General features: G+C 49.9%; 1 protein-coding gene across 1 annotated transcript in view; it reads left to right on the forward strand.

Moving 5' to 3' along the window:
• The window catches only part of PLA2G4A (phospholipase A2 group IVA), a 2,090,704-nt gene that overhangs the window by 817,949 nt on the left and 1,247,064 nt on the right, over positions 1–25,691 (forward strand). The window contains exon 7 of the mRNA XM_069641387.1: positions 25,530–25,567. Within this exon, the coding sequence (XP_069497488.1) occupies positions 25,530–25,567 (38 nt within the window). The remainder of the gene's footprint in view (positions 1–25,529; positions 25,568–25,691) is intronic.

Genomic DNA, 25,691 nt, shown 5'->3' on the forward strand with positions numbered 1-25,691 from the left:
TATGCATCCATTGGTATCCGAATCCTGCGGTAACAATGGCCATCAGCGGCTAGCTGCTGCCTCCATTCAAAAATATTGTAACATAATAGGTTTATTACGCAATTTTGCCTCAAACTCCTCTAGCGTCACATACCTCCAACCATGGTATAGGTCCCCCAGAACCATTTGCTTTTCAGCATACCAGGACACCAGCATGTCAATCATGTGTGCGGGTAAGCCCTAGGGCAGTTCCACAAAGGGACCCCACCAATATACAGGGCTGTAATGCCCATCCTCTTAAATATGCGGGACCACTCATTTACAGGAGTGTGAACCAGATCAAAAGTACAGGAATCCGCATGCCGGTCTCTGAGGAGAGCCTTCCAATCTGTGGATGCTGTGCTATAGCTCTCCAGTGCTCTGTGCACCGGGCCAGGGTGCAGAGAATGTCAATAGTTGGCATATTGCGCCTGGGTGACAATATAATATAACTCAAATTCCGGTGCAGCAAGCCCCCTGTTCTGGGTTCAGCCAGCTTCTCCCAGCTCATTCAAGCCACCCCTGCACCCCAGATAAATTGAACCGCCAGAGATCGCAACTTAGTAAAGAATACTTGCCTAGGCCATATCGGGATAGTGCTGAGGTAATACAATAAGTTGGGGACACCACCATTTTCAACAAGGACAATCTCCCATACAAGGAGATGGGAAGCCTGGCCCACAATTTCAGCATGAGAACACAGATAAGTCTTGTGATTGGCCACATACAACAAGTGTTGTCTGTGTACACCAGAACGGCCAGATACTTGAATCTGGTTGGGACCCAACGAAATCCCAAGCGATCAGTTGGGCAGAACGTCCCATTTGTGAGTGGAAACAATTACAATTTTGCACTATTAATCATATCACCAGAATAATATGTAAATAAATACACCTCCTACATTATGGGTTTCAGATTCTGCTCTGGCTCCCAAACATATACAACAAGGTGTGATCTGCGTATAGACAGATCTGTGGCGCATTGGTGGTATGGGTACCTCTGTACCAGTGCCAGATCCTCACTAACCACGCCAAAGCCTCTATTTTGAGAGCGAATAACAACGGGGACAAAGGACACCCCGGCCTTGTTGCCTGGCCCAATTTATGGGTTGGGATCGCACCCCATTATTACGGATCTTGGTACTCAGAGCACTATACAACAGCCGCACACACCCTAGAAAATAGTCCCCAAACTTAAAATGGTGCAATATTTCTCTGCGTCTAATGATGCAGCAACCACTGTATCCCTGATCCCGGTTTTAAGTTGAGGGTTCAAACTTCTAAACTAGCAACATAACTTGATGCATGTACACAAATACATGAATTTAGTAAACAAGCACACACAGTATGTCAGCGTGTGCTGGGCATCATTCCATCCCTTTACTGTATTTTGGTAAAGATGTAGAATGTTATTTTGTACAATTTAACCTAGGAGTGCCTATTTTAAACGTTTTCTTTTTTAGTCCACGATTAATACAAATAATTCTTAGTATGACTCTGTGGCTTTGGTAGCTGGCTGGAGCTGCCTTCAGGGGATCTACGTTACAATACCGAATACGGAAAGCTTGAGTTACAACATTGCGAAGCCCATTTGTTCGCATTTTGTGACTCAAGCTTTTCATATTTTGGTTGTTCCACGCTTTCCCTTTAATGTATGCGGGACACACCCCAGCAACTCCCAAAGCCCATAAAGTTGTACTAGGGATGCGGGGGACACCCCTGAAACCCCGCTCACCTAGTTCGGCATTTTGTATCATGCCAAATGAGCAATAAAAGCACATTCGGCATGATCTTTACGGTATTCTGGGGTAAACCCACCTCCAGTAGTACCACAGGAATCACTTCCATTGTTGACAGAGCATACCGAAGTTCTGTTCCAACAGTTGATGAATGCTCTTTTCCTTTAGATGAATTTGTATTTTATTGAAATGTATATATCGCTTTCGGAAAAAGCACTGCAAAAGGTACAATACATGTTGCACAATGGTAGTAACGGGCAGATCTTTAGACAAGAAAGGAAATAGGATTTAGGTGCCAAAAGTGTACCAGTGAAAGCGAGATTGTCACAGGAGGGTTCAAGGACTGTAGGAAGAAACTGAGCTTGTGAGTGAAGAGGACAAGGAGCTAGATGGCAGTAAATGAGGATGAGGTAGGGTGGTGTTTCCTCTCCTTCCTTCCTTTTTGTTAATGTGGAAATTCAAAATAACTAAGACACAAGCGGGAAGCCTTAACTTTACCATTGATTTTAATCTCTGTAATATGTAGCTCACGACCCAGTTTAAAACCCCTGCCAACTTGATGGAATTATTCTTGGTTCAGGACTGGCAAGTAGTGTATGGATCAGCCAAAGCAGCCGCAGGGAGGGCCATTGCCCCAGCAGCAAATTGATACTTTCAGTGTCCAATGATGGCCCTGTGTAATTGCAGCAATTTAGCAGGCGTTTACGTTGCATTCAACATTTAAAATGGGCAAATGTGATCACTGATGGAGAGGTTTGGGTTTTTATTTTTTATTTTGCTTGCTCCATTTGTTTAAAAAAGACATTTAAATGAGATGGTATGTTTTAACTGTAGGCCATTTTTGGTCCTAACCATTTTCGTTCAACATAAGTTTGAGCACTGGCACGTGGGTTTAAACACAACTCACATGGCTTCTACCTTTTTTTTTATCATAGTCTGTCTGTTCCTCTGTACAACCACCAATAGTTATGAAGCTCATACAACTTTATATCAACTTAAACACTTCATAGTATGTCACTGTTAATTATCGATGGCTTTGGGGCCTACACTGCAGACCAGTGGATAAGGTGACCTGTTGGGGGGATGGGGGGGGCATGATTAAACCCTAAGCATGGTTAGTGTAGTTTGCATCAAGCACCTCACTGAGAGACTTGCAGTTAGTTTTCCTTTAGAGTTGTCCGTGTTTTGGGGTGAATAAATATATGGGAGGTGGTTGACCAAGATGAAGGAAATATTGTGGAAATGTACACCACCACGTGCCAGAGAACATTTATTATCTTGACCCAACATCTAGTGAAAAAGCACTTCCATTGAACATATAGGATTCAACTCTAATTTGTAAAGGACCCGTCGATTGATAAAACAATTAGGGAATGAATGTATCATTTTTGACTGTATTTTTGCAGGGCTCCCACCTAGTCCTCGTTTTAAATGGGGCAAATCCAGCAACATTCCACACAGGAAGCACCTGTACTCTGTTGAACAGGGAATTCCATTCTTCTCCAGCATGGGGTCTGGCATGGATTCACATGCTCATGAATATGCCCCCTCAGGCTGGGAATCCTCGGTAAAAAGAAAAACAGTTTCACTTTCACTTACAAACTGTTTCTCCTCTAAATCAATCACTGTCCTCTGGGTCATACTGCCCCCATCCAATGACAGCCCTCTCTCTAAGCCCCTCCTCTGGCAGCCATCTTCAGATTTTTACCGCATGCTTCAGTGTTGGGAGTCCTCGAGTTTGCTCTGCGAACTACGTCTACGTTTCTTTTGTGTTTTTTCACAGAAAAAGGTTCTATTTTTGTTCCAAAAGAGCCTGTGTGCTCTTCTCTCCATCTGCCGACAGCGGGGATCCGTTGTCGGTGAAGTTCAGCGCCCCTCAAGGGCGAAGATCGTCAAAGTTTCCAGAAGGCCATCGGGCCTACTTAGCGCCCTCCGACCATGACGGAGAAGAAGGAAGGAAGGTCCCTCTTCAAGTCCTGCACCAAGTGTGCGCTCCAAAATGTGTTTGTGGAGGAAAGCACCTGCAATGCATCTACTGCCTGCATCCGGACCACAAGGAAGAGGATTACGAGGTATGCCGCAGATTCTCCAAGAAGACGACCAAGGACAGGCACTGTAGACTGCCGGCATGGCTGAACGCCAAGGCCTCTGCCCCGTCCTCCAATCATGGGCATGCCTCATCCAAGACCGGTCGTCTGAGGAGCGGAATTCTAAGTCCTGTGAGGGCGCCTCATCCATGGGGGCCCAAGATAACAAGCACTGCAAGTCCGGGTCAACCGGGGTCACCGCAGAAGTGGGTCCCGCGGCAGACAGGGCGTGATCAACATCACCCTCCGCCTCTATTGCCAGCTGGCAATCAAGCTCCCCCCCGAAGAGAAAGTCGCCCAACCCGGCTAAGCAGCGGGAGAAGCCTGATAAGCCATGGATGGAGAAGAAGGCCGAGCTGCCCAAGAAGGGCCAGGCGGCACAGAATAACTTTGTCAACGATGGGGCTGGTGGTGGCTGCTCTCTCGAAAAACTAAAGGGGATGACCCTGAGAAGCTAGTCCCTACAGCGCTGACGGTATCCCTCCCACTGAGGCTGCCGTGGTGACTTTGACGAGATCTGCCGGCACGCTGGAGAAGGGAACACCGCCTCAGAATCTGGTTCCAGCCCCTCAGGGTGGAAAAAAGGTGGGGGGCTCGGAGGCCCCGGACTAGTCCCAGGCCGTGGCCCAAGCCATGGAAATTTCGTCCACGGAGGACGAAGACTTGAGTCCCTACACATGGTCCAGGAGTATGTGGAAGAGGCAAAAAGACGATGGCACGGGGCCTAGTGTTCCAATCACGACAGTTCCACCGAGGGATGTGTCACTGAACATCCTATCAACCATCCACACATTGGTGTGTCAGATCTAGAAGAGGGTGCCACAAGGGCCTGTTCCAACAGTCCCCCAGCTCCCTGACCGACCGCCGACTAAGAAAAGGAAGCACCATCCGATGCCCCCATTTCAGCCTCCGCATCGGGTGCCACCTCCCCCAGCATACCCAAACACGGGTACAGGGACTGATGCGGCCACGACGCTGGACGACAACTAGATCGTCCGAGTGGTCGGCTGGTCCCTGCAGCTTATGACGTCCCCACCGGACGAGGTGGGATTTTTCATTCTATGATCGCCAGAGCCTCAGAGCTGTTCCAGCTTGCGCCTGTAGAAACAAGGAAGGAAGGTTTCCTGTACCAGAGGCGCAAGGCCAAGAGATATATTTCATTTGTATTGCGCTCATACACAAGTGTTTCAGAGCACGACGAGGGAGGGGAACAGGGGAGAACACATCAACAATCTTATTAGGCCCAGTGACATTGAGAACGTGCAAGTGCATGGGGAAAGGGGAGAAAGTGCATGGACGGGGGAGAGAGGAGAGTGCGGTGCAGAGGATAAAAGATTAAAAAATAATAAATACAAATAAATAGATAATAGAGGCAATAAACAGTGGTATTTCAGTCAGCAAGTGCAGTGTTTACGGCAGCAGACTGGCTAAGTCTAAAATAAGTGCAGAAAAGGAAGAAAAAGAGGGGGTGGGGGGACTGTATGGGTACAGATACAGTCCCCATTTCAAGGGGTGGCCAGGTGGCAGTGCAGGAGGGTGGCAGGGTGAGCAGGTACCTGGGCCCAGGGGACAGAGGTTGACCAGGTGCACAGTGCCAAGAGAGCAGATCAGCAGGGGAGAGGGGGTGCGAAGGCAGAAGCAAAGAAGGTGGTCTTCAGATGCTTCCGGAACCAGAGATGGTTCTCATGTTTGAGTGGCAGGGAGGCCATTCCCGAGGGAGGCCCCAGCTGAAGACCGATCTACCCCCAGCTCGTTTCTTTGAAAAATGACTGACCCTGAGGGAGTTGGAGGTAGAGGAACGAAGAGCTCGAGAGGGGAGGTATTTACGGAGGGATAGCTGAAGGTATTTTGGACCCAGGCCCCAGAAAGCCTTGTGGACAATGCAGAGGGTTTTGAATTTAATCCTTGCATCCACTTGGAGCCAATGGAGAGATTTCAGAGCTGGAGAGATACGATCCCAGGGCTTGAGGCCAAGGACAAGTCTCACAGTCCTGTTCTGGATTAGTTGCAGAGGGCGGAGAGTAGAGGCAGGTAGATTTAGGAAGAGGCTGTTACATTAGTCCAACCTGGAGAGAACCAGAGCTTGGGAGACAGTGAGCAGCTGGGGGAAGGAGAGGAAAGGCAGGGTACCTCTGAGGAGGTGCAGTAGGAAATTTGAGTTTTTAGTGACCTCAGATGTGGGAGGAGAAGGAAAGTGTGGAGTTCAAGATGACCCCAAGGTTCTTAGCCCCGCAGGTGGGGGTAGGAGGAGGGCCAAGAGAGGCCGGCCAGTGACTGAGGGGGAAAGGATGGTGGAGGTGTGCCGATGAGGAGGATCTCCGTCTTGCTGGCATTCAGACAGAGGTAATTTGCGGCACACCAATCTTGAATGGCAGTTAGACACTCAGAGATGAGAGAAGAGGAGGAGGTGGCCGGGGCAGCCTGAAAATGAGTTATCAGCGTAGCACTGGAAATTGGAGCCGAAAATGGCAATGCAGTGGGCGAGGGTTGCCAGGTAGTGGTTGAAAAGCCAGGGTGAGAGGTTAGACCCCTGGGGAATGCCACAGATGGAGAGGAGGATAGATGACAGGCAGGACCCAAGTTGGACCTGGGAGGGTCGGTCAGAGAAGAAAGGTCAGCCCGGCCAGAGCCTGATCAGTGATACCCAGGTTATCACGGAGACGGTTGAGCAGGATGGAGTGGTTGACCGTGTCGAAGGCAGAGTGGAGATCGAGTAGGATGAGGACAGAGGGAATGTTGGAGTCAAGGTTGTAGAGCAGATCTTCACAGATGTTCAGGAGAGCAGTTTCTGTGCTTCTGGCCGCTCTGAAGCCAGACTGGTGGTCATGTAGATGGCCAGCTTTTCCAGGAGTTTGAGAAGGTAGGGGAAAAAGCCTGAGGCAAAGGAGTGGTTGCAGAAATCAGCCAGGGCCGGAGCGAGGGTGTCAATGTGGTCCTTGATGGTTTTAGAGGAACAGGGATGAACCTGTTTTGACAAGGCTTTCATAGATCGGACTTGTCTAGTGACCTCATCAGAGGAGAAGAGAGGAAAAGAAGAGGGTGGGGAGGTAGTAAAAGGGGGGGGTCAGCAAGCACAGACTGGAGGGACTAGGAGGGGGAGTGGAAGGGGGAGAGATGGTGGACAGGATGTCTGGGTTTTTTTTAGATAAAATGAGGCAAGGGCATTGCACAGAGCCTGGGAGGCAAGAGGCGGGGTAGAGACTGCAGCAGGGTTGGCCAGATCCTTGCAGATTTGAGAGTTCGGCTGAGTTGTTAGATGCCGCAGAGACACGGGCTTGAATGTGGACTCTTCTTGGTGCGGACAGAGTCGGTATTGCCTTTGGAGAAGGTGATAGGCCATTTTGTCAGAGGATGAACAAGAAGTCCTCCATTTCCTCTCGGCCGCCCTACACTTATGTTTAAGTGTAGCTAGGTCAGAGTCATACCAGGAATTACACTAGGCTTTGGACTTCAAGCGGATCCTCATGACAGGGGCAAGAGCATCAAGAGTATCGGAAATAGATGAGTAGAGAAGGGATAGGGTTGTGTCTGGGTGTGAGTCAGCCAGAGGTTGGGGGGGGGGGGGTGAGAGAAGGTTGCAGCAAAATCTTCAAATGACACACGCTTCATAGCTCCGATGTGCGAGAAGGTAGGTAGGTGGGTGTGGGCTTGGCTTGGGGGGAGGAGAGGGTGAGAGGAGAGAAGGCAGTGATCACCCCAGGAGAGAGCAGTGGTCCGAGGGATAGACAGGGGGAGGCCAGAGGAGATCAAGACATCAAGTGTGTGACCTGCTGAGTGCATCGGCCCAGACGGGAGGATAGAGAGGGAATCGCAGAGGTCGCGAAAGAGCAGATATGAGGGACAGGGAGAATCGAGGTGGATATTGAGGTCACCAAGCAGGAGTTGTTGAGTGGTTGAGGCCAGGAGGGAGGAGGAGAGGTCAGCCCACTCAGAGAGAAATGAGGCGATTTGGCCAGGGGGCCAGGTAGAGAGTAGCAACAGTAAGAGAGTGGCTAGGAGAGATTGAGAGCCTGCAGACAAGGCATTCGAAAGAGGAATAAATAAGAGTGGGAATGATAGTGGCAGGGATTCATTCAGGAAAGATCAGGGCTACACCCCCTCCAGGCTGAGTGGGTCTGGGTGCAGAGAGGATCTTGTAGCCCTCATGGAGGAGAGTGTCAAAGCTCATGACCGAGCTGGCCGTGAACCATGTCTCCATGAGACCAAGGACATATAGGTCAAGTTCTTCAAGGAGGAGGCAGGTGTCAGGAGTGTTTAACAGCAGAGCGAGAGTTGAGAGTGGCAAGATGAAGAAGGTTGCCAGCCTTAAAGACCTTCCATGCAGGGGTACAAATCAGAGGTACGCTCTGCAGAGTTGTGGAGGTAGCCTGAAGAAGGGACAAGGAGGAGGGAGGAGTGGGCACAGAAGCCAAGGAATGAGAGGGGCAGCCGGAGATGAAAGGAAATTGATGATGAGGCGAGGGAACCGCCTATCGAAGAGGAGGAGATTGGCCTGAGGACCTTGGATCATGACTGTGCCATTTAGGTAGACATTAAGGATGACTCTGGAGGAGTCGAATGATGCCATGACGACATCCCAACGAGTGCCACCATTAATGGGAGAGGAGGTGACAGGACAGAGCACAGAGATCATATGGGGGGTCCATAGATCCGACAAAGGAACAACAGAGGATGTTGGTGAGGGTCTGTTTGGAAGATGCGCTGGAATAGGTATTAGCGATAGGGAGACCAGGGTTGGAGGCCAAGATATCCTTTTTAAACTTCTTCTTTCCAGACTTAGTGAGAAGGGAAGGATGGTTGATAGAGTTGCAGTTTGTATAGATGGGAAGAGACAAAGCGCCATGAGTGGGAAGAGAGGAGGCAGAGGGAGGAGTAAGCAAGTACAGCGGTATAGAAACAATCCCTGGGCTAGTAGGTTACAATCAAGGCAAATGTTAAATGCAGATACAAATACACCAAAATTGTATTACAAGCTAAATGAGTGCCCAGTAGTTAAGGAATTGAAAGTGGGCATCTGCTGGTAAAGGTGAGTACAGATACAACTTCAAATGGGTACATAACAGGAAGAGCTGAGAGTACCCGCCAGGAAGGGAAGTACAGGGCATTCATGAAGGAGGGAACTAACCCATGTAGAATATGGTACAAGAGTCATGGTAGTCTAATTGTCCAGGGGTAGCAACCTCAGGGAGGGTTTGGAGGCAGCAGAAGTCTCATGTGGCGGCCTGTAAAGCGGACAGGAAGCTGAATGGGGCCTTAAAAATGGGCCTTTGAAACAAGGGCCGGTTCTCGCCTCCTGGACCATCCAATGGAAATAGAGTGCTAGGTTACCCAATGGTCAGTGGGCAGGGACAGGCACCAGAGAAAACAAGAAGGACAACGCCATCTTGGAGTGAGTCAATGGCTGCTTGCAGAAATGTGGCAAAAGAATGAAGAATGTCCAGCACACTAAGAAGTAAAGCTATTAATGCTGACCAAAAAAAAGTGTGCTTCTCTCAGTAAGTGCCCACATTAACAGCACAGATGCCCCATCGGAATGCTTTGCTCCATTTTTGCATTTCTTTTTATATTTTTGTTTTAATTTTCAAAGTCAAATAATTGCCCCAAAAACATTACACACACATCATACAGACAAAAGGCCCTGTGCAGAGACAGTGCCACAAGGCTTACCTCCAGTGTAAATGGGACCGAGGAAGACAATCGTGGCGGTGCCGCTCCTGGATGATGTGTGGGAAGAGGGCGTAGCCCTCTTGAAAGCGCTTTGGAGTAAAGCGCTATATAAAAACAATAAATACAAATACAAGAACACTTGCACAGCTCCAGCCAAGCGGGATAGGCTGGAGAGGTACTGGGTACCGGAATCCACATCCAAGTGCCTGAGGTCACAACCATCGCCGGTTTTGGCGGCTGCGAGAAGCAGTCATCTAACCTGCCTTGGTCTTCAGAAGTTGCGCGCCACTGGGAAGGAAAGTGATTTACAATGCGGCGTCCACCATCAAGGTGGCCAACGCGCTGGTGATCCTAGCCAGGTACGACAGGTAGCCGTGGTACAATCTGTGTCTGATTCTGGAGTTCCTCTCCGATGACAAGAGGATGGAGCCGATTGCCCACTTCCAGGAGGGAGAGGTAGCGTCGGATCACACAATCACAGCGGTGCTGGATGTTGCCGACACTGGGTTCCGGCAGATGGGGAACGGTGTCTGCCTTCATCGTCAAGTCTGGATGAAGGCCATGAATTTCCGCCAGGAGGTCCAGAAACGAAGGTACTGGACATGCCTTTCGACAGAGATAGGCTTTTCGGGAAGGTCGTTGACAAGTCCCTGCTGGCCTACAAGGCGGATACAGAGATGGCCCGTGCCCTGGGAACCCTCCAACATCACCGTTCTTACTTTCGTTCCTCCAGAGGAAAGTCGGATAGGTCTTTGAAAGGTTTCTCCTCCTCCTCGTACTGTCAGCCTTCCAGGTCCACGAACCAGGAAGCCGACAGAGGCCTTTGCCAGGCCTTACGGGGGAGGAGGACAGCATTGTCACCAGCAGGGCGCTGGCGCCGAAACAAGCCTGAACGGGTCAGGACGTCGGGGGGGGGGGGGGCCCCCACCCGTGCACCCCGGTTTGAGGCTGGCTTACGAGGTTCGTCAGCAAGTGGGAAGTGATCACCACCGACATATGGGTGGTGAACGCTCTCACCCAAGGACATACCCTGAAATTGCAGCACACGTGAACGTGGATCCTCCGGTGGCCCTTCAGGACCTGCGATGTCTGAACAAGTAACTCAAGTCTTAGAAATTCAGGATCACGTTGCAGCACGCGCTCGGCCAACTGGAAAGAGGGGATTTCTTGATGTTGCTGAACCTGGAGGATGGCTACTTCCACATCCCCATGCACAGGAAACACCAGAAGTTTCTATGCTTCGTAGTGCAGTGAGAGCACTACCAGTTCAAGGCCCTACCCTTCGGCTTGAGGTCAGCCCCCAGAGTGTTCATGAAGTGCCTGGCACAGGTGGCGACCCATCTGTGTCTACGGGGATTCACGTTTACCCGTACCTAGACTGGCTCATCCGGGCCTGCTCATGAAAGCCTGGTGTCGGACCCACTGAGCTGTCGACGGATCTGGGATTCTCCAACTATCCAAGTCCTGCTTGACACCATCGCAGAACGTGCTGTTCCTGGGGGCCAGACTCGATAGTGTCCTGCATGGAATCACCCTCGGAGGAGAGGGTAGTGGCCATTAAGAGGAAGGTGCAGCAGCTGTTGTCGATGAAGACCGCCATGGTGCGGACCATCAAGTCGTTGATCGGCATTATGTCCTGCATCTACCTCATCCGGCTCTACAGGTTACAGATGTGACTTCTTCAGGAGTTCCTTGACACTCGCTGGGTACAAGTGTCTGGAAGCTTCGCAGACAAGATTACTCTGGACGATGAGTTCCGTCTGGCGATAAGGTGGTGGAGCGACTGCTCCAACATCGCCCGGGGTTTCAGAAACCTCCATTCCAGTCACGACAGACGCTTCCCTGGAAGGCTGGGGAGCCCACACGGACGTCTGCATGCCAGAGGCCGGTGGCTACCAGAGAAGGATCTCCATATCGACATCCTGGAGCTACAGGCAGTGTCTGGGCCCTCTAGTCTTTCCTTCATTCTCTGAAGAGCAAGGTGGTGAGGATCTTCACGGACAACACCACCACAACGTTCTACATCAGGAAGCATGGGGGCACTCGATCCCCGGGACACTCGAGGAAAGCGCAGGAATTGTGGCGCTGGGTAGTCGACAAGAAATGTTCCTCATCCCTCTTCACCTAGCGGGAGTCAAGAACATCATCGCAGATTCCCTCAGCAGGAAATTGCGCTCCTGCCATGAGCGGGAGCTTCGGTAGGACCAGGTGGACCACATCTTCGCCAAGTGGGGTAGGCCCCATATGGATCTGTTTGCGATGGCGGCAAATGCCAGAGGTTTGCCAGAAGATTCCACCAACTGAGGAGCCTGGGAGATGCATTCCCCTTACTGTGGGAAGGGATGTTTCTGTGCGCGTTTCCTGCATTGCCTCTCCTGCTGTGAGCCATCAATACACTCAGTGTCTGTGCAGGATGATGATCGTAGCCCGGCGTGACCGAGGCAGATTTGGTCCAGCGGTCCCGGATCTTCCTGCCAAAGAAGGGGGTGCGGTCCTGCATCACGACCCTGGATCGCTCAACCTAAGCGCTTGGCTCCTGCAGCCCTAGAGTTTGGAGGATACTAGTTGCCTGCGGACTGCAAGGAGGTCCTCGCCGAGGCCAGGGCGTCGTCGACTTTACGGTCTCCAGTGGAAGCGTTTCGCTACGTGGTGCCGGTCGCAGGAGATCACCTCTGAGGGTCATGGCCCTGCAGATCCTTCCATATTTGCTATCCTTAGTCAAGGCCGGACTGGCACATGCCTCGATCAAGGTACATCTGGCGGCTATCTCCGGCTACACCAGGTCTCCAGGAAGGTCTTCACTATGGTCTCATCAACTCGTCAAGGATGCCTCAAAGGACTTTTTCATTCTTTCCCGCTGGTGACGGCTCCTGCCCTGGCGTGGGAACTCAACGTGGTTCTGACAAGGCTCATGGGGGCGGGAGGGCCTTTGAGCCGATGCATCAGGCCCCTCTCAAGTTCCTCTCATGGAAAACCGCTTTCCTTGTGGCCATCGCCTCCGCCTGGAGGGTGGGTGAGCTACAGGCCCTATCCTGCAAACAGCCATACCTGACTTTCCACAAATCGAGGGTGGTGCTGCGGACGCACCCGACTTTCATGCCGAAGGTTCTGTCGGAATTCCACCTCAACAAATCTTTGATGTTTCCGGGTTTCCCGAAACCTTTGTCACTGGCTGAGAGGGCCTTGTACTTACTGGACGCTGCTCGTGCCCTGAAGTTCTATGTGGCACGCACAAAGTTTTGAAAAGACTTAGCTGTTCGTGAACTTTGGTCCTGTGAACTCTTCCATCTCAAGGTGGCTCTCCAGCTGCATCATGCACTGTCATCGGTTGGTGAACCGACCACTGCCCGGCTGTCCAAGAGCCCACTCCACAAGAGTGATCTCTGCAACAACGGTGTTCCTAGCTGGTGTGCCCCTGCTGGATATCTGCAGGGCTGCTACATGGAGGTCCACGCACACCTTCACGAAGGTCTACTTCGACAGGGAGTCCAGAGACGGCCAAGCAGTACTACGCAACCTGTTCGCCCGCGGGGACTCTGTTCCACAAGTAAGAGCTGATTGCTTCTGTTGTCTTGTCACCTCCCGTGGTTGTGTAATTCTGTACTGCTTTGTATTCGGTATTCATGAGCATGTGAATCCATGAATGTCCCTATGCTGGAGAAGGAACAAGTTACTTACCTGTAACTATCGTTCGCCAGCATGGGTCTGGCATGGATTCACGGATTTGCATGCAAACCCTCCCTCCGTCCCCACTGCATCTCTTCTTGGTCATACTTCTACTTTACGTGCTTACCAAATCTGAATATGCCTGCCAGAGGAAAGGAATGGGTGAGAGGGCTGACTTCGGATGGGGGCAGTATGACCCAGAGGACAGTGATTGGTTTAGAGGAGAAATACAGTTTGTAAGTTAAAGTGAAACTTTTTGTCTTTTTACCAAGGATTCCCTGGCGACGGGGAATATTCATGAGCATGTGAATCCATGCCAGACCCATGCTGGAGAACAATAGTTTCAGGTAAGTAACTTGTTCTATGTCTGACATTCCATCCTACCTAATTTCTATGACCAAATTTCTCTTGCTGCAAACTTGGCATACCACATAGCCAGAAATTCCACCTTGATTATAAACCTGCTCATTCAAAGTAGCAGACCTCTGAAGAAACTACAAAACATTCCATGTTCTTTTTTGTTAATTAAGGGATACCCACTTTTTAGAGTGAAGCCCCTCCCTCCCCATCAGAGAACAATGAGCTAAAGCAGTCCAGGGAGCAATGATACAGAAAGATGTGTGATGGTCCTCTCTATGTTTTTCTGATAGTTTGGTTGAGCGAAATACTGAATGTCAATCCGGCAGCCTGAGATCCTCTTCCTCCTCCCTTATGACACCCATATTCACCACGCAAAGAGAAGGAAGGAGCCAGTTTCACATGTATTGCTCTAACTCTTTGAAATGCTCTCCCTCCATCGATCAAAGAAGAGCCTTCTTACCTGATCTTCCGTAAAAAACTCAAACGTTCTGTTCAACAAAAACGCTGAACTGTATTCTACTTACCATTACTGCTGCAACCGTACTAATTAAGTAACCCAGCTACTGTTCTATTTGCAACTGTTTTGTTCTTACCAATGTATAATGTAACCCAGCAACTGTTCTACTTCAACTGTCTTCTTCCAACCAACGTAACCTAGCGCTGTGATACTTCCGGGCTGGGCGCCATCAACAAATGAAATAAATGAATAGTCTTCACTCTCTGAGGAGGTCTCCTAACCAAAGTGATGAGACCGGTACTGCACACAGCCCTCCATCTTCTCAAATTGAGAGCCTGTGTCCTGAATTTCATGGCAGAACCACATGGGGGATACTTTCCTTTTCTTCTAGGTCACATAGCCCTTGAATGCCCTGAGCAGCATTTTATCTTTGACGTTCCTTTGTTTGTATGAACTATGAAGAGAATGTAGGATGCCTGTAACTGACTGAGGGCTAGGTCAGCCTGTGGCTGAAACTTCTGGGAGCTTGGAATGGGTTTTCCCACTTCTAGGCAGGTGAGAATAGTGTGCATGGAGTGTGGCGTTGCCTGCCTAGGGTATGGCTTATGCTTAAAAGCCAAGGATCCTACAGCAGCCAGAGCCCTTTCTGTGGCTGTAAGACATGTTGGCCTGTCCAACATCTGTGTCTCCTTGATTGGTCTTTCCAGAACATAGAACTGTCTGATTCTTTGTTTTCTGCACTGTGCTACCGTCTTGAGTGGTCACATGACCCATGCATCTTCAACCAAATGTCCTTACTTCACACCCCGACCCCTGAATAACACAATCCATGAGGTTTATAAAAGTTGAATCTGAGGTTTATAAACCAATGGTGCAGTAACTCGGAACATCTGAACACATTCAAACCAGAAACTCCACCACAGGGGGAATTTAAGTCTCTGCCGGTGACTTAACTTTAATTTATTATTTAGAATGTGCTACATGCCCAAAGACCTCATAGCACACATTTCAGTTGATCAGTTCAGATCATATGATGAACACATTATGGGCATATCATTGTACTCATATATTTACTGCACATTTTACACACATCAAATAAAAAATGTTATTGCATAATCCAAAAATATAAATCGATGATTAAAAATATAAATTCAACAGTGCATATCTTTTACTCCTGATGAATGTTCAATATTACATATGCTTATGAACTGAAACATGTAGAGCAGATGACATACATGGAATATATGTCAGGATTAAGTTACATTTTAAGTATGATAGGTCTTATGACTGAACAGACCATGTTTAACAGTACTGCTTACTAAAATACTCCTACTATTGCTTGGTAATAATTAGAATTTGTTAAACGGAAGGAGTCGTCTTCAAGAGTTGTTTTGTAGTTTAAGATTTTTTCTACAATAAGGTGATCTAAATATTTGCACTATATGACAAACTTTGTGATTATTATATGCCCATTATGACACTTAAATTCACCCTATGGTGGAGCTTCTGGTTTGAATCTGTCTAGGTTGATGTAATGTAAGGCGAAAGGCACTTTCACCCACGGCTATCCAAGTGCTTTAGTCTATAGACCCAGGAAAATGGAGGGAGACTAGAAGCAATTCCCATTAGAACAGCAAGGGTTTTACTTTTTGTCTGGAAGCAAGTCAGTCACTAGCATTATAGATGTTTTCATGAAGGGCGTTCGAGAATTCGGCCACAGTGACTATACTCGAATGACCAAAGGCCCTGCATCTTTTAAAGCAATTTATAGACTTGGCAAGATGAGCGGCAGATCTGTGTGGCCTAAAAAGGAAGTGTCACTTAAAACTGTCTTTAATATAGATTTGGGCTCGTCCAAAGAGTGCTTTATGGGCTACTTTGAGACGTTTAAATGTTATCCTTCCCTTGAGTGGCAGCCAATGTAGTTTCCTCAACATAGAAGAAATGTGAGCATGTCTACGCCTATTAGTAATAATCCTAGCTGCAGTGCTCTACAAAACCTGGAACTGGTAGATGATCTAGTGAGGCACGCCACCATAGAGTGAATTGCAGTACTCTAATTTGGAGCCAATTAGGATGTAGTGGCCAGAATTGTCACAGCAGCATCAATTGAGAACTGGTATTTTATAACACTTAAATAATCTGAGAGGTCATGGAAGATCATACCCAATGTTTTTACTTTTGTTGTGTTTAGGGTAGTTCCTCCACAGGCCCATTTCAGTGGTCGGCATACCAAGACATGCCCAACATTCTGTGATGACTGACTGTCCTGTCCCCTCACCTGTATTTCCACCCCATTTCCCATTGGACAACTTAACCAAGTACCTCGTTATGCAATGAGGGTGGTTCATAGTAGGAGGTGAGGTATATATCTGTCCCAGCAGAGACGCAAGTCTTCTTCTCCAGTGTTTGGATCCTGCAGAGGAAGATGGTGTCCCTATTATCGAGTTCCTCTGTGTTACTAGCCATTAATGAATCTTTTATAATGGCTCAATACCGGAGACGCATGGGACTGGGTTTGGAACCTGTTGCGCTGCATTGTCTTGCTTCCAAGACCAACTAGTTTCCCCTGAGATATCTTCCCAGCCCATGCCGTGGCAGTACATATTCCATTATGAAAAACCGCTATGGTTTTTCTGAAGATGAGCTTTAAACATTATTGTGTGATCTATACCATTGTTGTTGTGTACAGCATTATGAAAAGGTTGTGAACTAGTGGGTAACGGTTCAACCTTCATAACAGTTCAGTTCATAACATTCAAAGCCCTCACAATCACACACAGATGCCTTGCCCAGACCGCCCCAACATACCTAGCAGAAAGAATACACCAGGCTCCTGCCCACAGACCAAAACGTGACCAATACTCGCACCGACTCTCAGTCCTAGCATTTAACAGAGCTAAAGCTGGCGGTACCAGCTTTGAAGTACTAGCCCCTAAAGCCTGGAACTCGCTTCCGCTCAGTTTAAGAAAGGAAGAATCCCTCAACGTTCAGAAAAGTACTAAAAACAAAGATGTTCAACTAAACCGCTACCATACGGCAAAGCCTCCAGCATTGTTCCTCTGTAACCTCAGAAGACCTCTCTACAATGTCATTAATGTCTATACTTGCCTCTGTAACTGAGTTTATAACATGCACTAAGTGAATATTCAGCGCCACAATGTCTCCGGGCCGCTGGGCGCTTTATAAATCCAAATAAATAACAGTATAGGGGTCATATAACACAATGTAGTCTTGGAAAGTGGGCCTCTGTTAGGAATCTTTGCACAAAAGTAATATAAATTCGAGGGGATTGGGTCCTCTGACGTACTCCATATCTATGACCGTAATCACCACAGCTGTGCTGCTTCGGAAAATGTTCTGCGTCGATGCGCCGTCCTCGAGGACCTCCTCCGATGGCCGACGTCACCCGATGTGATAAGTAGGAAGCACGACGCCCGTAGCCTCAGTTCCGTTTTTTCTGCGAACGTGTTTGCTTCGTGAATCTCGGTACGCCTCGACTCTTTGGAGTTTCTGTTGTTCATCTCGGTTCTTCGAACCTGTTTGTGTACGATTTCTTCCTGAAGATGTCTACCTCGTCTTCCACACCGCGTCCGGGCTTTAAGAAGTGCGGGGACTTTGGGTCCAAGATGTCGGTCACGGACTCGCACAACGCCTGCCTCTGGTGCCTTGGGGAGGCCCATGACACGGATGACTGTCGACTGCCAGTCGCTCACATCGAAAGCCTTGCAGGAGCGCAAGAAGTTATCGGTAGGTAAGGTGTCCAAGCCCCAGAAGTCGAGGTCTGTGGGGCTTTCGACAGACGACTTGAGGGGCGACTGTTAGGCAGAAACCTGTGCAGTTTCCTCTGGGACCACTGCAAAAGATTTAAGACTACAGGTGTTTGGCAGTAAGCCTACTTGGTAGCAGTCTGTACCACCCAGAGGTATCTGGTAGCTGTGGCTGAGCAGTCAGACTTCCCTCAATAAGAGTTAGGCAGTATATAGAGCATACATAATAGGTACAGAGGCACAGTAGTACAAGCAAACACTGACCAGAGCTAGGTGTAAAAGTATAGAATTATTTATTTAAAAGACACACTCATAAATTACACTAGCACAGAAAAGGTAAGTAAGTCAAAACACAGTCACTATTACTTATATGTACATCCCTAGTTATTTGTTGGACAAGTCTAAGTTAACACCACTTATTTCCAAACAGAGGTGAGCGCTTAACGTTAGATGGCACTCCAACAAGTTAGTTAAAAAGGGAGGGAAAAGGCAGAAGTAATGAAAACAGCAAGGTAAAACACTTTTCAGAGATTCACAGTAAGTTTAGAAAGGCAGTCTATTGCGGAGCAAGGAAGTTCGGTTGCCAGGCCCACTCTAGGGAAAGCCAGGCGAAAAGATGGCCAAGATGACACAATGTCACAAGTCTTTACAGGTGAATAGGAAAGGTTTTACTAAGTTTAGAAAAGTTTAGATAGGGTGTCCCAGGCTTACCCAGGTTCGAGAGCCGAGGGCTAAATCTACCCCGTACAATCGGTGGCAAGGGAAGCCGGGCGGAACACGGTACTTTTAAAATGGAAAGGATCCTCCAGCGGTGGCAGTTGTTCCTGGTAGTGGGTGCAAGTCGCGGCGTCGTCCAGAGGAAGAGAAGATCTCGACGTGGAGGAAAGCTGAAGGTCGTTGCACTACCAGGGAAGAAACCAGCCGTGGATTTTTCCGGTTAAAAGGATGTTACCCCTCTTTCGCGGTTGAGGTAAAAAGTGGTATCCCGGTTGCCGGGGTGCTTGGCACAGGCAAGGCGGCCACGAGATGCTTCAGGGAGGCGAAAAGAAGGCAGAAACTGGTTGTCCCCACCAGTCAAGGGAAGAAGACTCTCCCGGCTGGAGATCTCCTCTGTCGTTGGGAAAAGTGGTGAGACGGTTCCGCAGGGCTCCACCGGTGGTGTCGCCTTGGCAGGTCGGCTCGGCTTCTCCCTCTTCGGCTTCTTAGGTCCTGTGGCGACTTCTGAAGAACCAGTCCCAAAAACCCTGCTTTTATGCAGCCAAACCCCCATTCATACAGCCTAGCTGTCACTCAAACATGCTGAGTGGTGAGCGGGGCGGCTCACCACTTGGGCCAATCACACCAGAGTGCGACATGAGTTGGCAAGGCAGCTCAGTCCAGAGTGCCTAAACCCCCTCCCACACCCTCTGTGGTACCCAGACAGAATGGCACCACTTTGGAGGGCTTCTGTGCAGAAGCCCGCCAAAAGTTGAACAAAGGCTCGACTCGGGTTCAGGGTTACTGAAGTGAACCTAGACGCCATTTTGGCGGCGAGTTCTGGCAAAAAATCCCAACCGGTGAATTTATATTAAATAAATAAACCGGCGGTATCTTTAACATTGCACCAAAAAGTGGTGCATTAAAATCAATGGGAAATCCCATTGGGAAATATTCCGGTGGAATATTTCCGTGGTATCCACTGCCACCAGCCAGAAACTCGGCGAGGGGGGACGGGACAGTACCCCCTCGACAACAGACCCAGGGGCAATCTAATTGCTTCCACAGTATGATGGTTTGTACTGGTTAAGTTCCTAAGTTAAGACTAGTAAAGTCAATGGTGACTTTACAGACCCCGGGAGACAGTAGTCAGTCCCTGGGTGTGGAGTCTGTTTGGGGGTCACTATGACACCCCTGTGTTACTGCACTGAGGGTGCTGTGTAACACACATTCAAAAACCAATGATAGCCTATGGGGAAAAAATACCCCATAGCCCATAAGCACATAGCAAGTCACAGAAACACTCTTGTCATGTCCAAGAGTGAGGGTAAAAGAGTCTCACTCTTGGCAGGAGAAAAAATAAACCCTGAAAAATCCAGCAAAGCTGCTGGGGGACTCACTAGGTTAGGAAATTCAGCCTAAAGAGAGAATTCTCCCTAACAGCGACTCTCCACGTCGTCGTCAGAAGTCCAGTGGGTCTCGGTCCCAGAGTCGGTCTAGCCACTCCTCTGCCTCTTCGAGGCACTCCCGGAAGCGCCGTCATCGGTCGCCTTCCCCGTCCGAGGACTCTGCCCATCGGCGGGTGGCTTTCCCCACCAAGCATGCGACACCGGAGGAATTGGCTTCCTTCGGGAAGAAAATGTTGGCGATTCTCGAATCGCAGGGCACTGGTCTGTCCGCGCCTCCGAGTGGGGTCGGTTGTGATCTGCTGAGAGACGCAGCTCGCACGCCTTCGGGCTCGGGTGGTCGTCACGATTCGCAGGAAAGGTCCCGCTCGGACAAGGGGAATCGTTCTCGGCATGCCCGGTCTAGGTCCCGGTCCTCTACGCGCTCGAGACCGCGTGAACCTGTGAAGTCTTTGAGGAAGACATCGACGCCTGTGGCGCCGAGGTTGTCGACGGACTCTCTCGAGGCTCCGCCTCCGAGGAAGTCGTCGATGCCTTCGGCGCCCAGGATGTCGAGGGACACGCTCGGGGCTCCGCCTTCGAGGCCTGTGTCGACACCGTTGATGCTGTCGGCGCCACGTCTGTCGTCAACGCTGATTCTCTCTGCGCCGATTCACTCGACGCCTTTCGGGGCTGTCGACGGGGGTACCCCGTGGCTCGGGGGAACCACCTAGGAAGGCTCTGGCCAAGGTCAAGCATGGCTTTGGTTCCAGTTCTGTACCTTCTTACCGCATTCTGGAATTCATTTCAGACGTGGATGAGGGCTCTGATGATGGCATGGTGCCTGACGAGATTCTCTCGGGCCATAGACAGTTTGAGGACCTGAGGCAGTCCCTGCATGATGCTAGTGGGTTGGACACCTCTCCGGAGGTGGAGTTTTGTAGGCCTGAGCATGGCACTCATGCCGGTTCTTCATACCGGCGACTTATGTCACGGGTCTCTGAGTACTTAGGATGGTCTGCTCCCCCAGGGGAGTTTGTTCAGGATGACCTTACGGATATCCTCGACATTGGTCCACCAACTGACCCAGTACTGCCGTTCCATATGGCTCTGCAAAGAAGGGTGGCAGCGGCTTGGACTGAGCAAGTATTTGCCGCGAAAATACCTCCCATCCAGTAGTGACCCCTGCTACTTGTCCAAGCACCCTAATCCGGAGAGTTTGGTGGTGCAGGCGTTTACGGCCCCTGGCAAAGCAGGCGTCGTACCCTACCATCCCTCCTGATAGGGACGACAAGTGTTTTGACGGCTGGGCGAAGAAAGTGTTTTCTGCAGGGGGTATGGTGCTTCAGGCGGCCAACTCCATTTGTTCCTTGTCTCGTTTCACGCACACTCTGTGGAACTGTTTCCTTGGTGGCTGAACATATTCTCGAAGGGGATGAACGGGATGGTTTCCTTGCCATGGTTCAGGATGGCAAGGATGCCATGTGTGAGGCTGTTCAGTCGGGTTTGGACTTGGCAGATTGCGTCAGCCGGTCCATGGCGGCGAGCACCGTGATATGCAGGTTTGCGTGGTTGCGGAAGTCGGGGTTTGCTCCTGATGTGCAGGCCCGACTCCTCAACATGCCCTTTGACGGGGAACATCTTTTTGGCAGCAAGGCTGACGGGAGCCTTGAGAGGTTGCAGACCTCCAAAGCTGCAGCGAAGTCGTTGGGCGCTGCAGTTCGACAACCTCTGCCTTTTCGTCCTAGGGGACACCAATGGGAGGGGAGGTTCCTTTCATTATTACTCGGCCTTTGGTAAAGCGAGAGGAGCTGCCAGTCAAAGGGGCCACCGTAGGAGTGCCAGAGGTGGAAAACAAGGTACTCGAGGTGCCAAGGCCGCTCGGGCTGTTGCCTCTTTGCCCTCAGGCAACGCCGCAGCCGCTTCAGCTCAGTCATGAGGCCATGTCCCATGGTTCGCCGGTTGGGGGGAAGGCTGGCGCAGCATCTTGCAGAGTGGCGCGCCATTACTTCAGATGTGTGGGTTCTGGAGATCATAACCCACGGCTACTGTCTTCCTTTCCGGCAGAGGCCTCAAGACAATCCACCAGGGAATCTCTTTGAAGAGTCCGGATCCGCTCCTTGCGCAGGAAATTCAATCCCTGTTGGAGAAAGGCGCCATAGAACTGGTGCCTGTAGCGGAGAGGAACAAGGGATGGTATTCACCTTATTTTTTGATATCCAAGAAAGACGGGGGATTGAGACCCATCGTGGACTTGCGCGGTTTGAACAAACTCCTCAGGAAGGACAAGTTCAGGATGGTTAATCTCTCTCAAGTCCTCCAGGCCCTTCAACTTCAGGACTGGTTGGTGTCTCTCGACCTCAAGGACGCTTACTTCCATGTGCCGATCCATCCAAAGCACAAGAAGTACCTGAGGTTTGCGGTTGGCGACTCGCCCTTTCAGTTTCGGGTCCTGCCGTTCGGATTGACCTCCGCCCTGAGGGTCTTCACCAAGCTCATGGTAGTGGTGGCAAGCGCACCTCAGGAAAGAGGGGATTCATGTCTAACCCTACCTGGACGATTGGTTGATCAGGGTGCGCTCTCCCGAGCAAGTCTTGGATCATCTGTCAGTCGCCTGCCACTCCCTCCACAAGCTGGGCTTCTCCCTCAACTTAAAGAAGTCCCATTTGACACCAACTCAGAGGCTCCAGTACATCGGAGCAGTGCTCGACACGTCCCTGGGGCAGTGTTTTCCTCCCCAGGTGAGGACTCATCACATTCAGGAGATGGTGCACAAGTTTCAACTTGCCCAGACTCTCCCAGCGTTCGAGTTCTTGAGATTGCTCGGCCTCATGGCATCCTGCATTCTTCTGGTACCAGAGGCCAGGTTGCGGATGAGATCTTTGCAATGGGCACTCAAGCTCCAGTGGTCTCAGTCCTCCGGCAGGATGTCGGACCCTGTTCAGGTGCCGTCTTCGGTCGCCAAGGACCTTCTGTGGTGGGCCGTCAAAGGCAATCTGATGAGGGCGGGGCTCCATTTTGGCTGCCCTGGCCCGAGGTGACGATCGTGTTGGACGCATTCCTCACGAGATGGGGAGCTCATGCCAATGAGTTGACAGTCAGCGGTCGTTGGTCTCCGTCGGAGTCCAGACTCCATATCAATCTGTTGGAGCTGAGGGCCGTCAGGCTAGCCCTGAAGGCTTTTCTGCCGACTGTGGAAGGAATGTTCTGATCCTGACGGACAACGCAGTGGCCATGCACTACCTCAACAAAAAGGGCGGGGGGGGGGGCAGGGTCACTTCCTCTGTGCAGGGAGGCGATGCAGCTCTGGTTCTGGGCAATCCAGCAGGAAATTTCGATCTCGGCAGTTCATCTGGCAGGAGACGAAAACGAGACGGCGGACGCTCTGAGCAGCCAGAGCACGATCTCTCACGAGTGGGAGTGGGAGTTGGCTCAGGAGATTCTCCTGGAGGTCTTCGCCCTTTGGGGGACCCCTCAAGTGGATCTCTTCACCTCCAGTGTCAACCGGAAGTGCGAGAGGTCCTGCTCGCGGGAAATTCCTCCAAACGGAGCCTTAGGAGACACGTTTTTGTGGTGGAGTGGTCATTACCACTGCTGTACGAGTTTCCTCCAGTCCCTGTCATCCCGCAAGTACTGCAGAGATTATGGAGGTTCGGTTCCCGGATGATCCCCATTGCTCCGGCGTGGGCCCGGAGGACGTGGTACCCGGACCTTCTCGACTTGTCCATCTGTCCTCCACGTCGTCTTCCCTACCGAACAATCTGCTCTCACAGGAGGGGGTTCAGGTTCTCCATCCAGAGGTCAGGTCCCTCAACCTTCACGCTTGGTTTCTGAAAGGTTGCGGTATAAGGATTGGGACCTCCCTGAAGACGTGATGGAGGTGTTGCCTTCAGCCAGAAGGCCCGCAACAAAGTCCCTGTGCCGTTGGAGTAAATTCTGCGACTGGTGCAGGGTTAAGAATGTGGATCCTTTTGCATGTGAAATTCCCATGGTTCTGTCTTTTTTGCTTTCTTTGGCCCACAGGGGCCTTCAAGTGGGGTACCATTAAAGGTTACCTGGCGGCGCTGTCCATATTTAAGCGCTCGTCTGAAGAGTGTTCCTATTTTAAAATTCCTCTAATTTCTCAGTTTCTGAAAGGGCTCATTAATGTGTTTCCTCCGTCACCTTTCCAGGTGCCCGGTTGGGATTTGAACCTTGTTCTCAAGTTTCTGATGGGTGCTCCGTTTGAGCTTTTGCATTCATGCCCTTTGAGACTGTTAACTCTGAAAACTGTATTTTTAGTTGCGGTCACTTCCGCTCGCAGAGTGAGTGAGTTACAGGCACTTTCAGTTAAACCACCCTTCACTGTGTTTCATAAGGACAGGGTTGTCCTTAGAGTCCGTCCTTCTTTTCTTCCGAAGGTGGTGTCAGAATTTAATTTAGGCCAGAAGGTTGTTCTTCCGGCAATTTTATCCTCCTCCACATCCTGGTAAGGAAGAGGAGAGGCTCCATAGGCTTGATCCTAGGAGAGCGTTAAGCTTTTATATTTCACGCATGTCACGAGTCAGAGTGGACGATCAGCTCTTTATTGGTTACGCCCGAAAGCGTTTGGGACAGGCTGTGACGAAACAGACTTTGTCTCGCTGGATTATTTTGGCTATCTGAGTGTTACCGCTTAGCGGGTAAGGACCCCCTGGTCGACTTACGGACCCATTCTACCAGGGGTATGGCTGCCTCTACTGCCCTGCAGAGGGGTGTTCCTATTCGCAACTTCTGTGATGCAGCCACCTGGGCTTCAGTACATACTTTTGTACTTCACTATTCCCTCGATTCCATCCAGGGAGAGGATCTGGCCTTTGGGAAGGCGGTCCTTTACTCTGCAATTTGATTGGGCATGCTAAATTTCTGTTTTCTAAATTCTTTTCACACCTCCTTGCATTGGTACTGCTTTGGGAGTCTCTCATAGATCTGGAATACGTCGGGGGACCCAATCCCCTGGAAGAAGAAGTTACTCTCTTACCTGGTAATCTTCTTTCGATGGGATGGTCTGACAACTTATTCCATATCGCTCGCTCCCCTACCTTCCCGGCTACAGAATTTATTATGCGATTGCAGCTTACAGCTTGTCAGACTGGCAGAAGACTGGTGGTACATGTTCTGGGGAAAAAACTACAACTGAGGCTACGGGCGTCGTGCGTCCTACTTATCGGGTGACGTCAGCCGTCGGAGGAGGTCCTCGAGGACGCAGACGCCGAAAATTTTCCGAAGCCGCACAGCTGTGGTGATTACTGTCATAGATATGGAATACGTCGTCGGACCATCCCATCGAAAGAACGTTACCAGGTAAGAGAGTAACTTGTTTACTCTAATCTTGGTTTCACTGTTGGGTAAAATCCATGTATCATGTGTTGCTTGCTATTCCGTACATGTTGAATTTCAAATGGTGTATTAATTTTAAACTTGTGAACTCGGCCCAAACTGCAACTCCTTCCAAAATTCAAACCACCTGATGTCCGTGAAAATTTAAAGTGAAATGCCTCTTGTGTGTTTGTAATACGAAAAGCCTTGCATGAAGTGCTGCAATGTATCCTTTTTCCCTGGAGTGAGTGTATATTGCACTAGTACATTCTCAGATTTTTCTGCATTTTATTTGTTTCCTGTATTACAATGTAAATATCCAGTAATATTTTCTTCTCCCACCTATAGGTTACAGAAATTTTTCTGGAGGTGTGCCTTGAAGTTTGGTACGTATGCAACATGTCCTTCATTGAATCGTGTCTTAGCGGGCAGGAGTGATGGGCTTGTCAATCCATAAACAATGTATATGCAAAACCTGGCTGGATTTCATTATGAATATGAAAGGAAAAT

Source organism: Ambystoma mexicanum, chromosome 1q (assembly GCF_040938575.1).
Source record: "Ambystoma mexicanum isolate Mex_15411 chromosome 1q, UKY_AmexF1_1, whole genome shotgun sequence".
Lineage (NCBI taxonomy): Eukaryota > Metazoa > Chordata > Amphibia > Caudata > Ambystomatidae > Ambystoma > Ambystoma mexicanum.